Source organism: Oncorhynchus clarkii, chromosome 16 (genome assembly GCF_045791955.1).
Source record: "Oncorhynchus clarkii lewisi isolate Uvic-CL-2024 chromosome 16, UVic_Ocla_1.0, whole genome shotgun sequence".
Lineage (NCBI taxonomy): Eukaryota > Metazoa > Chordata > Actinopteri > Salmoniformes > Salmonidae > Oncorhynchus > Oncorhynchus clarkii.
In genome coordinates, this window is record NC_092162.1 from 56,704,187 (window position 1) to 56,719,777 (window position 15,591).

Here is a 15,591-nt window from a genome sequence, read left to right on the forward strand (position 1 = left end):
AAGCCTCAGATTTCCCACTTCCTGGTTGGATTTTTGCCTGCCATATGAGTTCTGTTATACTCATGTTATACTCACAGACATCATTCAAACAGTTTTAGAAACTTCAGTGTTTTCTATCCAATACTACTAATAATATGCATATATTAGCATCTAGGACAGAGTAGTAGGCAGTTTACTCTGGACACCTTATTCATCCAAGCTACTCAATACTGCCCCCCTGTCACCAAGAAGTTAATCAAGTTTTAAACCATGGAAACAATAGAAGGGACATTCTATCAACAGTGGCTGTTATATTTCATGCTTAAAGAAAATGTTTTATAATTTATCACCTGAGGATTCATCTTTGACCCCTGGTTGCAGGTGGCGGACGCAGCCAAGAACACAGAGGTGTGTGACATCATGATGTCTCGCTACTACATCTATGTGCAGGCCATCAACTACCCCACTGTGGCTCAGGGAGAGGAGGTCCTCCGCATCGCCCCCACCCCACACCACACTCCCCAGATGATGCAGTACTTTGTCGGTAAGCACACGCCCCAATGAGTTTTTGTGGTTTTTAACATGTAATAGTTTTGGATTTGTATGATTTTAACTTATTCAATGTTGCTAAAATGGCCTCCATTTGGTGGGATAAATCTGTCCATGCTGACTGCATTCAGAACTCAAGTAAGAATCTGCTATAGTGTTTCTTATATGTTATTTTTTTTAAATAAAGTACAACTAAAATGTGATCCATTACATGTGAATGTGTTCCTGGCCACAGAACGTCTGGTGAAGGCCTGGAAGGAGGTGGGTCTGGAGCTAAAACCTCACTCGTCAGGAGAGTGTAACTTCTGCCAGCAGCCTCTCCACTTTGAGCTGATGACTGAGAGAGAGCGGTCTTTCTTCACCGGCATGAGTCACATGATATCAGCCAGAGCCTAAAAGTTAACTATATACCCCTTCCCCATATCAAATCTCTATTTAAGATATTTATTATCTTATCAATGTACAACTCCATCACCATGTATGAAATATTATTCATTACAAATAAATGTTTGCGGAAAGTTATACTTTTGCTATTGTATTTCTTGAGCAACCGTTCTGTTACTACAATTTATTTTTTGAAAAGATAAGGTCAGGGTTGACAGGGAAAATTATCTTTATTATCACTTTGGCAATGTGGAAATGATGTAACATTGTCTCTCAACCAAATGTCAGCCTTGACAAACGTTAAACATGCCCTTTGCTCTAACACACATCACCAGAGTGATTGAGCAAATCTGAAACCACTGTCAGAACACACTTTTGAGAACTATTTTCTCTGCATTTTAGTCAGAAATGGATGATATCCAATGTTTTTCAGAAGTTGCTAGTTAGTCCTGGTCGATGTTAACCATGGGGTGTTCCTATTCCCCCAATAATTCCATTGAGCCATTACTCCAATTTGAGTACGATTGCCGCCTTAACTGTGTTTTAACATACTGAAAAATGTGGCATTGTGCCCCCTCATACACTCATTCTGCTTTGTTTCTTCAATATTTGCTCATTTAGCATAAGCTAAAGGCTCCCAGATGGAGCAGAACATTTACTATACATTTACTATGCTTGGATTTACTATATATTTACTGTGCTTGGATTTACTATACATTTACTATGCTTGGATTTACTATACTCTGTTTGAACTGTTTTCATTCTAACTAATCTGGGTTTAGAGGACTTCAAATGGAGAGTCAACACTACAGAACATTACACATCGTTCACTGTTTGTCTTCTTTCAAAACCCCATAGGGTCTTTTTCAAACGGTAAACGTGACATTATGAAATATTGATTTGTTCCTTAGTACTTTTGCACATCATATTCATAAGGCAACTTGGTCATGAGTCCCTTTTATCACGAAGGCTGTGAGGCCGAAACGTAAGCTTATTAAATATCAGTGATCCTACCAAGAGCAGTGTGTGGTTTCCTTTTTCCTTCATCTTGTTCAACTGTTGCCATGCACCTGCAAAGAGATTGCTCAGATGTGTGAGTGCCTTTTGAATGTTGTATTACTTGGGTCCTATTTGACATGCTATCAAAGTTTGAATACCATTGTGAAAGTAGTAGCATATTACTATTGCCTTGTAGGTCAGTCATTGAGGTGTATAACTAACTGATCAGTACCTTCAACATGCCTTTCTTTCCACCAGAGGGAATAGCAGTGCATCTTATTTCCTAGAGTTGTGTTGTCTCTCAAACTACAATTATTCCTCTCATCTACTGTGTGTGCAGCAACTGCAATGTGCCACTAGATGGGGTAATACAACAGGATATTATGACTTTTTTCTTAACTTGGTTTTGAAGCTATGTCAATGTTTTGAAGGCATACCATAACATATAGACTGTTTTCTTCTCAATAGTTCCAAATTGATCATGTCAATTTTTCAGGATATAAATGTTAAAGAAATAATGTCTCATCAGGTGACCACATTTTCTAGTGTATGGTGGAAGCTGTTTAACAACGTGATGGTTAACTGGTAGGCACCATGAGCCAAAGGCCTTCATAATTTCCAATATTTTACATTTATGAGGAGAAAAAACACATCTCTGTTATTTACGAGGGTTAGCTACACACTTAACATCTGCACAAGAAAAGAGTTTGTGCCCGAATGGGGTGCGTGAGATGGTTCAAAGCAGCGATCTCAAACATGCAAAGTCAGTATCCAGGCAAATCAAAGATACAGTGCCTTGCGAAAGTATTCGGCCCCCTTGAACTTTGCGACCTTTTGCCACATTTCAGGCTTTAAACATAAAGATATAAAACTGTATTTTTTTGTGAAGAATCAACAACAAGTGGGACACAATCATGAAGTGGAACGACATTTATTGGATATTTCAAACTTTTTTAACAAATCAAAAACTGAAAAATTGGGCGTGCAAAATTATTCAGCCCCTTTACTTTCAGTGCAGCAAACTCTCTCCAGAAGTTCAGTGAGGATCTCTGAATGATCCAATGTTGACCTAAATGACTAATGATGATAAATACAATCCACCTGTGTGTAATCAAGTCTCCGTATAAATGCACCTGCACTGTGATAGTCTCAGAGGTCCGTTAAAAGCGCAGAGAGCATCATAAAGAACAAGGAACACACCAGGCAGGTCCGAGATACTGTTGTGAAGAAGTTTAAAGCCGGATTTGGATACAAAAAGATTTCCCAAGCTTTAAACATCCCAAGGAGCACTGTGCAAGCGATAATATTGAAATGGAAGGAGTATCAGACCACTGCAAATCTACCAAGACCTGGCCGTCCCTCTAAACTTTCAGCTCATACAAGGAGAAGACTGATCAGAGATGCAGCCAAGAGGCCCATGATCACTCTGGATGAACTGCAGAGATCTACAGCTGAGGTGGGAGACTCTGTCCATAGGACAACAATCAGTCGTATATTGCACAAATCTGGCCTTTATGGAAGAGTGGAAAGAAGAAAGCCATTTCTTAAAGATATCCATAAAAAGTGTTGTTTAAAGTTTGCCACAAGCCACCTGGGAGACACACCAAACATGTGGAAGAAGGTGCTCTGGTCAGATGAAACCAAAATGGAACTTTTTGGCAACAATGCAAGACGTTATGTTTGGCGTAAAAGCAACACAGCTCATCACCCTGAACACACCATCCCCACTGTCAAACATGGTGGTGGCAGCATCATGGTTTGGGCCTGCTTTTCTTCAGCAGGGACAGGGAAGATGGTTAAAATTGATGGGAAGATGGATGGAGCCAAATACAGGACCATTCTGGAAGAAAACCTGATGGAGTCTGCAAAAGACCTGAGACTGGGACGGAGATTTGTCTTCCAACAAGACAATAATCCAAAACATAAAGCAAAATCTACAATGGAATGGTTCAAAAATAAACATATCCAGGTGTTAGAATGGCCATGTCAAAGATGATAGAGACATACCCCAAGCGACTTACAGCTGTAATCGCAGCAAAAGGTGGCGCTACAAAGTATTAACTTAAGGGGGCTGAATAATTTTGCACGCCCAATTTTTCAGTTTTTGATATGTTAAAAAAGTTTGAAAAATCGAATAAATGTCGTTCCACTTCATGATTGTGTCCCACTTGTTGTTGATTCTTCACAAAAAAATACAGTTTTATATCTTTATGTTTGAAGCCTGAAATGTGGCAAAAGGTCGCAAAGTTCAAGGGGGCCGAATACTTTCGCAAGGCACTGTATATCCTGCTGTTCCTAAGAAAGCGAGAGAGCGACAGAGTATTACCATGAGCTCACGTTCTGAGAGTATTATGTAATTGAAATGCTTCTCCGAGTGCACTAGTCCGGTGACCAGCACCACTCATGCAAAGCCAGGCCTAATTGATCATAGTGAGAGTCTCATGCCACTGCAGCATTGAGAGACTGTTTATACCCTCTTTTTAAGTAATTTTGAGTTCAGATATGTTCGTATAATATATTATTGTTTCTTGTATGTAGTTGGATGCAAGAGAGCAGTCATCTGGCAAAGGTACACATAGCATTATTCAGAGTGCATTTAATTAGCAGTTGACCCCCGATGGCTACATTGTTGAGGAAAACTGTACTTTCTATGCCTGTGATATGTGGTTGTCCCACCTAGCCATCAGGATGAATGCACTAACTGTAAATCACTCTGGATAAGAGTGTCTGCTAAATGACAAATGTAAATGTAAATATGATATGCATTTAAAATGAAAACGTATGCATGTGGCTGCTAATGTTGTGTGGTGGAACAATGTTTTTAAATGGGGTTACTTTGAAATATGCATGTATGGCATTTCCCTAGTAATTACCATGTTTTTTTATGATATGGGCTCAAAAGCTGGTGAATCAAAGCTGCTGAATCAAGTAAATGTCTCAATCCCAAAACGCAAACCCAATCCCAGGCTCTAATTTCGTCCTCCAGAATGTAATTCACAGAATAAACTTTCCACCTTAGTGCACTTGGCAGAGCCTTCTGTACACTACATTCTGTATTGTATTTGACCTCATTTTCTTACACTCACATCATTCGTCATAGTGTAAATGCACACCCTGCAGTTCCTTATCAGGGAATATCAGCGGCCCACGGCTCTGCACTGCACTCTGAGGAGAGAACTCCGTGTCTCTCCCACTCACGTGCACACACACACGCTCGTTATCTCAAGCACAAGTACACACTCATCAGTGGTGGTCCTGGGGATTTGTTCCACTGCAATCATCGTCTTTGTAAGCCTCTGTGATTATAACAAAAGACATCCTGTGCTTCCTTTTCAGAAAGAAAGAGAGCCAGAGATGTCTTCTGGCAGGACAAACATGTTGGCCAGGCCAGTGTTTCTGAAAAGGTTAGTGGCTAAGATAATCAGGGCCTTAGCATTATATGAATGTAACATTCACTACACTATGTCTCTGATCACAGATGATGAATGCCATAATGACGGGGTAAAATCAGAGGGTAGGGGACGGGTGGGTGCAGGCTATGTTTCGAGGGAGAGCGAGAGGAAGGAACATCCGCAGACAGCATACTGCACACAGATAATTGGGTGGAATTCTATTAAAAATGATCAAAGGAAAGCAGCCAATTTAGGGGATTTTTCCCCCACCAACAACCCCTTTTCAGAACCCGCATGGGTCACACTTTATTTGGATATTCCCATATAGATGATCTACAGATGGTTATACTATCAACAAACTATATGTTGATAAGCAACTGCTTACTAAGTTAGGTTTAGAATAAGCGTAGGGGTTATGGTTAGGATCAGGGCTAAGGTTAGGGGGTTTAGTTTTAGTGGATAGTTGAAATGTTGTTGACAGTTATCGAACATTTACAGAACATCTACTTGGGACTATCCAAATAGTGTTACCCCAGCATGCCATGCTATGAGACTGGAGAGGATGAGGCTCAATGGCATTACAGGATGATAGCATCTCAAATATTTTGTTTTGGCCAGCATCCATGTAAAAAAGGTCAATAGGCTAACCTGTGGTCCTCAGTGTTTATTATCATATGCAAATATTTACAATGATATGACCACACATGACCAACAAAAAAAAAACATCACTGCATACAAATAAGAAAAGAGCAGGTTTATGTTGCATAGCCTACATATTAAACATAATTAACGAGTGAGAAAATATATATTTTGATCATTCAAAGATTGATAGAATAATGCATTTTCTGTATACCTAATTTAATAAAAAAAATAACATTAAAATAATAATACAATTATAATACACTTTCAAATAGGTTATTTATTACACAGTAATAGCCTAGAGGAGGGATTACAAACTAAATTTTGCAATCTCCATCTATGTCTTTAAATCCTGAAGCAAGCACCTCCCTCTCTTGAGTTGCTCCACTGTCAAGTACATTTCCTCTGCATCGGAATGGCAAAGGGAGAACGTTATCCAAGTAGTGCGACTGTCAGTGTCGAATAGTTCGTGTTAATGTTTGGTGTTATTATTGCATAGGAACAAATGCAGGAGTTGCTTACCTGGGCGTGTATATGTGGTTAGAGGGAAATCAACGCTCCCGCTCAAACCGGTAATTTGATACATGTTTTAAAAACATTTGAGCTTTGATGTTTGAGTTTACATGTTCCAGTGTTTCTCCTCGAAATAGTAATTCGTCTCTTGGTGTACAATGTAGCGTCATTTGTGTATTAGCCTACCTGCATGAATGTAACATGATATTTAGTTCGATATGACTAATGTGACTGAAAGTAAAAGCGTAGAATGGCTTCAACTCGAGTTGGAATCCGGGGGAAGTTCGCTGCTTTTGTTGGACTGCCGATCGCACGAGCTTTACGAATCATCCCACATAGAAACGGCGATCAATTTGGCAATTCCAGCATTGATGCTGCGAAGGTTTAAGAAGGGCAACATACCCATCCGAACTATCATACCGAACCACGAAGACAAGGAGAAATTCGTTAGACGTTGCAGTACAGATACAGTGATTCTATATGATGAGTGCACTGTGGACTGGCAGGATGGGGCCACTGGCTCGGTTCTGGGACTACTTCTTCAGAAACTATGGGACGACGGACGTAAAGCATATTACCTGGAAGGCAAGTTACATTTTTGCCTTTATATTGTTTTTTAATAGGATATGTAGATTGTTCCATATCTAACTTTCCGTGCACTGTATATAAAGTAGGTTTAAAATATACTTTAGACAAACAACTCAAATCAATCCATTTTAATTATATAGATAGTATATACAATACAGCATAGTTTTGAAGGTAGCCCACTTCTATTGTCTCTCAAACTTTGAGAAGTAGTGTGACTGAGAATCTCACTTAAAATTCCAAAATGGCTACGCCATGTTTTGCTACTGTTGGAAAAGGGCATGCATTTCATGAATGTTCTGCTGTGTAGGAAATAACTATTGCCCATACAGTTTTCAGTAATGGTATAGATAGCATACAATTGTTATTGAGTCAGTCCTATTCACATGTTATTAACATGTTATTCATAGTAAACAAAACGTAGTACACAGCCTATTACTTAATTTGACCACTTGTCAGTCATTATATTTAAACTCTAACAAATAATATTTGACCCCAATCTCTGTTCTGTTACAGATTTAATAATAATAATAATTATATGAATATAATGCTTGGCTGTCATACACAGGACAACACATACACAATTTTATAACTCCTTGGTTATTTTGATCTCAGGGGGATTTGGGAAGTTTCAGACCGAGTACCCAGAGCACTGTGAAACCCTCCTGGACAGCTCCTGTCCCAGCTCCTCTCCCCCTCTCTCTGTCCTAGGCTTCGGAAGTCTCCGGATCAGTTCCGACCTCTCAGATGGTGAATCGGACCGTGAGCCGAGCAGCGCCACAGAGTCTGAGGAGAGCCCCCTTCCCAACATCCAACCTGCCTTCCCAGTCCAGATCCTCCCCTTCCTTTACCTGGGCTGTGCCAAAGACTCCACCAACCTGGACGTGCTGGGCCAGTACAACATCAAGTACATCCTGAACGTCACGCCCAATCTCCCCAACATGTTTGAACATGACGGCCTCTTTACGTACAAGCAGATCCCCATCTCGGACCACTGGAGTCAGAACTTGTCCCAGTTCTTTCCAGAGGCCATATCCTTCATCGGTGAGTAGCTGACTTACTGTGTGGGGGAGAACATGATAGTCATTTTTGGAACACAATGTGATCTATCTGTGGAGAACAAAGCCTGTAGGAAAAGACACACAGGCATACCTAGTATATGATACACTTCTGTGAATTACAGTGAGAAAGAGGAAGTGGTTTGCTCTCCACCTAATGTTCTTGGTGTATTTTAGTCATATTTGTATTATGATTTGAATCATTGTTACCGCTAAGTTCCTGGTATACCCAGTGGTATTGCTCATCACTGAAACCCCCTTGTGTGATGAAGCTATGGCTTTTACTTTTATTTTCACATCTGGTTACAAATGTCAACATAACTGCCTATTGGTGTCTTCTTTTTAATTGTTTTCTCTCTATAAACAAAAAATCAATATATTGGTCCACCACCACCTCTCTTCGGGTATGTATTGGTCAAAAAGAGAGCTGGACTGAAGTCGCAGTTGCTCGTCACAAGGGACAATGCCTGTGCTTCTGATAAACTTCCTGGATCATTGTTATTGTCATACAGTATGTCTGTTATTTAAGGATGGAAAACAAATCTTTAAAAAAGAACTTACAGCAGAACTTACAGCAGAACTTACAGCAGAACTTACAGCAGAACTTACAGCAGGGATCAGCTACATTCAGCTGGGGGGGTGATTTGTTTCTTGAGCATATGGACAGGGGGCCAGAACATGATTGCAAATCATTTGTAGTCTACAAATAGACTGCAATTAGCCCAAACCTTACTTACGTTTGTATAAGGTCACATACAATGCCTTCAGAAAGTATTCACACCCCTTGACTTTTTCCTCATTTTGTTGTGTTACAGCCTGAATTTAAAATTAATTGAATTGAGATGTTTTGTCGCAGGCCTACAAATGGGGTATTGTCAAAGTGGAATTATGTTTTTCTAAATTTGTACTAATTAATTAAAAATTAAAAGCTGAAATGCCTTGAGTCAATATGTATTCAACCCCTATGTTATAGCAAGCCTAAATAAGTTCAGGAGTAAACATGTTCTTCACAAGTTGCATGGGCTCACTCTGGGCTCACTCTGTGTGCAATGATAGTGTTTAACATGACTTTTGAATGACTACCTCATCTCTACCCCACACACAAAATTATCTGTAAGGTCCCTCAGCCAAGCAGTGAATTTCGAACACTGATTCAACCACAAAGACCAGGAAGGTTTTCCAATGCCTCACAAAGAAGGGCACCTATTGGTAGATTTAAATAAATAAAAAAGCAGATACTGAATATCCCTTTGAGCATGGTGAAGTTGGTAATGATACTTTTCATGGTGTATCAATACACCCAGTCACTACAAAGATACAGGCGTCCTTCGTAACTCAGTTGCCGGAGAGGAAGGAAACCGCTCAGGTATTTCACCATGAGGCCAATGGTGACTTTACAGATTTTAATGGCTGTGATAGGAGAAGACTGGGGATGGATCAACAACATTGTAGTTACTCCACATTACTAATGAAAAGAAGGAAGTCTGTACAGAATAAAGATATTCCAAAACATGCATCTTGTTTGCAACAAGGCTCTAAAGTAATTGTAAAAAATGTGGCAAGGCAATTAAATTTTTTTTCCTGAATATAAAGTGTTATGTTGGGGCAAATCCAAACAACACATTACTGAGTACCACACTCCATATTTTCAAGCATAGCGGGGGCTGCATCATGTTATGGGTATGCTTGCTTGTAATTGTTATCGGTATGCTTGCTTGTAATCATTAAGGGCAGGGGAGTTTTCAGGATAAAAAAATAAACAGAATGTAACTAAGCACAGGCAAAATCCTAGAGGAAAACCTTGTTGAGTCTGCTTTCCACCAGACACTGGGAAATTAATTCACCTTTCAGCAGGACAATAGCCTAGAACACAAGGCCAAATCTACACGAGTTGCTTATTAAGAAGACAGTGAATGTTCCTGAGTGACCGAGTTACAGTTTTGACTTAAATCTATTTGAAAATCTATGGCATGACCTGAAAATGGTTGTCTAGCAATCATCAACAACCAATTTGACAGAGCTTGAATAAGTTTTGAAAAGAAAAATCGTGGAAAAGTTCTTACCAAATTATATTCACATCTGTAATCGCTGCCGAAGGTACTTCTACTAAGTATTGACTCAGGGGTGTGAATACTTTCATTTTTAATACATTTGCAACATTATGGGGTATTGTGTGTAGATGGGTGAGGTAAAAAATCTTATTTCATCCAATATGAATACAGGCTGTTACACAACAAAATGTGGAATAAGTCAAGGGGTATGAATACTTGCTGAAGGTATAATGTAAACTCACTCTTGTACATCGCCTTGGTCCATACAATTGACCTTATTTTAGTGCCCCAAAAACGTAATACTTCCAGATCAACTGTATTATCAATACCATTGTAAAGCACAATTTCTCCCCTTTCCAACAGAATCAATAACATGACCTAAACGCTGTCCGTTTCTGCATGATTCAAGAAGGCAATGAGCTCCGTCGGGTCTTTTTAAAAATGGCGGGTGGGGATGCAAAACTAAAACGTGATAGTGAGAAGGAGAGATGTCGTGTGGAAAAATGGCATTTTTTCACTCGATCTGTCCAACTTATCACCGTATCTCTTCTAAAATGTAAATAAAACATTATAAAGAGTTTATATAATGTGTCCTTACATACCTATTTGAAGGTTTGTGTCGAATTTGAATCGGGTTTTTAGGGCGGTGCTAAAGTGATCTTCAGAAGTAAACATTGTCTTTTGAGAGTCATGATAGCTTGCAGTGACAACGCAAAATATGACTAGGTATCCCCCCCTTACCCTGTCCCTTTCTTGTTTTTAAAGGATGAGAGAAGTGCTACACCTGGTGGAGAGAGATCGTAAGACAGAAATAGTTGAGAAATAGTCCGTTTTTTTAACTTTCTCCAATACTATAGAGCCATGTCGATCAACGCTTAAATAGAAACGTAGTTCACACCCCAGATTTTGAAGTCCACACAGTCGCTACAGTCCCGTTAGTTTTCTTTGCAGCCTCGTTTGAATGTCGCGGTTGTGCACATTTGTACAGAATGGGGTGAGTTTACGTTATCTCTTTATTATGCATGGAAATACTTTTGAGCAGATTTCCAACGTTAAACCTGGAGCTGATTTACTGGTGTTTTTAGTCTTTTATGTCCCCCCAAAATGTAAATAATAATTAATTTTTTTGCTCAGATAACTTGGGAGGGCCAAGTTGGGGAACCCTAATTTACAGAAACCCACAACAGCACCGGAAACCTTCTAGGTTATGTATGTTTGTACAAGTGGTGATTCCAGGCTTGTTGTCCACCAGTTTGTCGATGGGGTTAGTGGTAGAGGAAAGAAACATGGCTTCCACTCTCTATGGCTGCCTGTGTTTGGTTATCAGGTCATGAGTCTAACTCTGATGTATCCTGGTTGTGGTGGAGTCCAGGGCGTTTCACCCTGCTGGGATTAACTCACTATAAATTATATTTCCTTTGACAAATGGAGATGTCATTCAACAAAGATAAAGGTCTACTTACTGTCTCACCTTGATCCTCATGAGAAAACAATAAGAAGCAAGGCCTACATGTTAGCTATTGTGTGTTGAACCTTATGAACACACTATCAAGCCCTGAGAGTCTGAAGTCTATGTGGGATCTGATCATAAAACCAGTCTTATGTGACTCATGTTGACCTTCTTCCTCACTTGTAGATGAGGCTCGGTCCAAGCAGTGTGGCGTCCTGGTACACTGTCTGGCTGGTATCAGCCGCTCTGTGACCGTGACCGTGGCCTACTTGATGCAGAGGCTCAACCTGTCTCTCAATGACGCCTATGACTTTGTCAAGAGGAAGAAGTCCAACATCTCCCCCAACTTCAACTTCATGGGCCAACTGCTGGACTTCGAGAGGACACTGGGGCTGCACAGCCTGTGTGACAACCGCTCCTCCTCCAATGAGCAGCTCTACTTCACCACGCCGACCAATCACAACGTGTTCCAGTTGGACACTCTGGAGTCGACGTGAGGAGACGGAGAAGGCAGGGTTTAGCGGCCATGTTGCTTCATCGGTGTCTACATGGTCTTTTGTAGCCTGTCAGGAAAAGGAAAAGAGTCCTGGAACTGCAGCTGGTAGAGAGAGACTGAGGAGGCTCACCTGTCGTGCAAGTGATTTAAGTATGGATTTTTACTGGAGGCTCCCCAGTATGCTTTAAAAAAGTACATACTTTGTTTGGTCCACGCTCTGATGCCTTATCGTCTATAATAGTGAATAATGGTATGGTTATTGCAGGAAATGTCATTATTATGAGCTAACTCTGAGATGGTTTAACTGTTATTTCATATTCTCCAGCTGTAATGTGGATGTGTCAGTTGTTTTCCTAACAAATGTGGCTAATGCGTTGGTCTGAAGGAAGAGGTTGGCCATGGAGAATGTGAATCAATGTTTTCTGGGACCAAACAGAGATTATTTTGAATGGTACTTTTGCTGAGGAGATGGGGCTACTTTAAGTTGGCCTTGAATGACTGTAACATTCCTTTTGATGAATGTAACGTTCCTTTTGATGGCTGTAACGTTCCTGTTGATGGCTGTAACGTTCCTTTTGATGGCTGTAACGTTCCTGTTGATGGCTGTAACGTTCCTGTTGATGACTGTAACGTTCCTTTTGATGACTAACGTTCCTTTTGATGCCTGTAACGTTCCTTTTGATGACTGTAACGTTCCTTTTGATGACTGTAACGTTCCTTTTGATGGTTTTAACGTTCCTGTTGATGGCTGTAACGTTCCTGTTGATGACTGTAACATTCCTGTTGATGGCTGTAACGTTCCTGTTGATGACTAACATTCCTGTTGATGACTGTAACATTCCTGTTGATGGCTGTAACATTCCTGTTGATGGCTGTAACGTTCCTGTTGATGGCTGTAACGTTCATGTTGATGACTAACGTTCCTGTTGATGACTAACATTCCTGTTGATGACTGTAACGTTCCTGTTGATGGCTGTAACGTTCCCGTTGATGGCTGTAACGTTCCCGTTGATGGCTGTAACGTTCCCGTTGATGGCTGTAACGTTCCTTTTGATGACCGTAACGTTCCCGTTGATGACTGTAACGTTCCCGTTGATGGCTGTAACGTTCCCGTTGATGACTGTAACGTTCCCGTTGATGGCTGTAACGTTCCCGTTGATGACTGTAACGTTCCCGTTGATGACTGTAACGTTCCCGTTGATGACTGTAACGTTCCCGTTGATGACTAACGTTCCTGTTGATGACTGTGACGTTCCCGTTGATGACTAACGTTCCCGTTGATGACTAACATTCCTGTTGATGACTGTAACGCTCCCGTTGATGACTGTAACGCTCCCGTTGATGACTGTAACGTTCCCGTTGATGACTGTAACGTTCCCGTTGATGACTGTAACGTTCCCGTTGATGACTGTAACGTTCCCGTTGATGGCTGTAACGTTCCCGTTGATGACTGTAACGTTCCAATTGATGACTGTAACGTTCCCGTTGATGACTGTAACGTTCCCGTTGATGACTGTAACGTTCCAATTGATGACTGTAACGTTCCCGTTGATGACTGTTCTAAACGTCTTCATTTGCAGCTCTCTCTCTTAACATCAGAATGGAGTGATCTTGGAAAACAGTAGTTGACAAGTGCTATGCTATTTTCCCTACTTTTGTGTCATCTTCAGAGTAAACATTTGATCATGTAGGAATGCAATACAGTATGTCAGAGCATTACCCTTTTATCTTTGTTGAACTGAGACCCTCTGCAAAATGTTAAAGATGAAACACCTATAGTTTTGTTTTGTAAAGCTCATGTAAATTGTAATAATTATAATAGCATTTCATTGTCTGCATGTAATCAAGTTGAATTTCTGTTCTGTACCTCTTCTGCCTGTTGTTCCTGTGGCCTTTATCACACCTTCTAAGTTAACATAACACTTAACTGTCTTAACCTGGATATAGTATAGGATTGTCATATGCCATGCTTGAAATTCACGACTTGTAGTTATGATCCATAATGGACATTTGGACCTTGTTTATTAAGTCATGGATAAGTCATGTATAGACACAATCTTCAGCCTGCAGCTACTCTTCCTTTAGCAGAACCATGTTAAGGGATGCATGCAGTGTGTTTTGATCCGTTCTGTTTTTGCCAGTAATGTCTCGGAACGAGTCGGCTCAAAGTTGAATGGTTTAGTGAATGAGAGAGAGGGAATGAAATGAACCGATTGAAGATGATGCTAAATGTGTTCTTACCTCATGGAGAGACATTTTCAGGGATTTTATATAACATATTTGTATTTTGTTACAGCCTCTGAAATACATCAAAGGGCTGTATTTATTTGGCATGTGTTTGTAAAATATGTACATAAGATTTGCTTGGTAACGGGGGACCTTTTCTCTGAATCATGAAGGATGTGAAGTTAAATTGACCCAATTACAGTATGTATAGTGTATGTAAAACTAAATGTACAATACATTTATGTACAAGTTTATACAACAAATATATTGTATATTTTTTACCTTTAAATGCTATGTATTCTTGTGTTATTATTACTGTCTTATTGTTATTCAGGTCTACTGCCGTGCTAAAGCTTAGGCTACTTTCAGTCAACACTCAATGACTCAACATCCACAATGAAGAATATCAAGTCCAGTGCAGAGTCAGCCAGGTGCTTTATTTCAGTAGGCTGTGGGATAGCCTCTGTCTGTCTGTGTTGTGTTGTGTAGCACAATGCCCAAGGCTGTAGGTGTGGTGAGATATTCACACTGTCTGTTGTGGCCATGCAGGACGTCAGATGCAGAGATGGACGGGTCTCTGAAACCACAACACAGTCACTTCCCCTCCCAGTCACTCACTCAGAGTCACCCTACTTGGAGAGAATAGGAAGATGAGACAGCATAGAGCTGGAATATGTGCATTTCGTGACAATTAAGGCCCGTTCTACTTGATGACTAATATCCTTGCTAAGAATAACTTTTTTTAATGGATGTTGAGCTGGTGTCTCATTCTCAGACTGAACGTTTCAGTGTTTGTTGGGTAAATTCAGTAATTTCCTGTTTTTCTCATATCCAAAAGCTGCTTTGTCTCATTTGAAAAAAGGAAATGAAAGCTTGCCACTACATCCTCGGTTCCTGTTGGACATTTTGGGAGGGTGATGTGGGGGTCTTGTAACCCACTAGCTAAAGCACATTGAGAGTAGGGGTTAGGATATCCATGAAATATGTTGAGAATAGAATGTTCTCAGAGTATGAAATAATGGATATGTTGACATTAGCGCACACAGAAACTCACATCTCATAACAACATATTGAGTAGCATACTTAACTTGATGTTAATTATTGGCAAAAATGATGTCCCCTTATCATAGAAATATCCCTACCTCAAGGGTTTCATTACCAATGACCTATGATTAGCCTGAGACTAGCCCTCTGCAAGCCTCAGCTCCTCCAAACCCTGGCCTGATGCACTTGTTTTAGCAGATTTCTACATTCCTCCCACTTCTGACCT

The 15,591-nt window shown here is 40.3% G+C and overlaps 2 protein-coding genes across 6 annotated transcripts in view; both read left to right on the forward strand.

Annotated features, from left to right (window-relative positions):
- LOC139368786 (5-aminolevulinate synthase, non-specific, mitochondrial-like) overlaps positions 1–1,050 on the forward strand; it is a 45,216-nt gene extending 44,166 nt beyond the window's left edge. For all 5 annotated transcript variants that reach the window (XM_071108128.1, XM_071108125.1, XM_071108127.1 and 2 more), the window contains 2 exons: positions 361–523; positions 764–1,050. In XM_071108128.1, the coding sequence (XP_070964229.1) occupies positions 361–523; positions 764–924 (324 nt within the window). In that variant the 3' untranslated portion in view covers positions 925–1,050. The remainder of the gene's footprint in view (positions 1–360; positions 524–763) is intronic.
- A 5,268-nt stretch (positions 1,051–6,318) lies between these two features.
- Positions 6,319–14,610, forward strand: LOC139368788 (dual specificity protein phosphatase 7-like). The gene is made up of 3 exons (XM_071108131.1): positions 6,319–7,040; positions 7,656–8,084; positions 11,786–14,610. Exons 1-3 carry the CDS (start codon positions 6,674–6,676, stop codon positions 12,094–12,096), a joined length of 1,107 nt encoding a protein of 368 aa, XP_070964232.1. The 5' UTR covers positions 6,319–6,673; the 3' UTR covers positions 12,097–14,610.
- Positions 14,611–15,591: the final 981 nt, after the last annotated feature.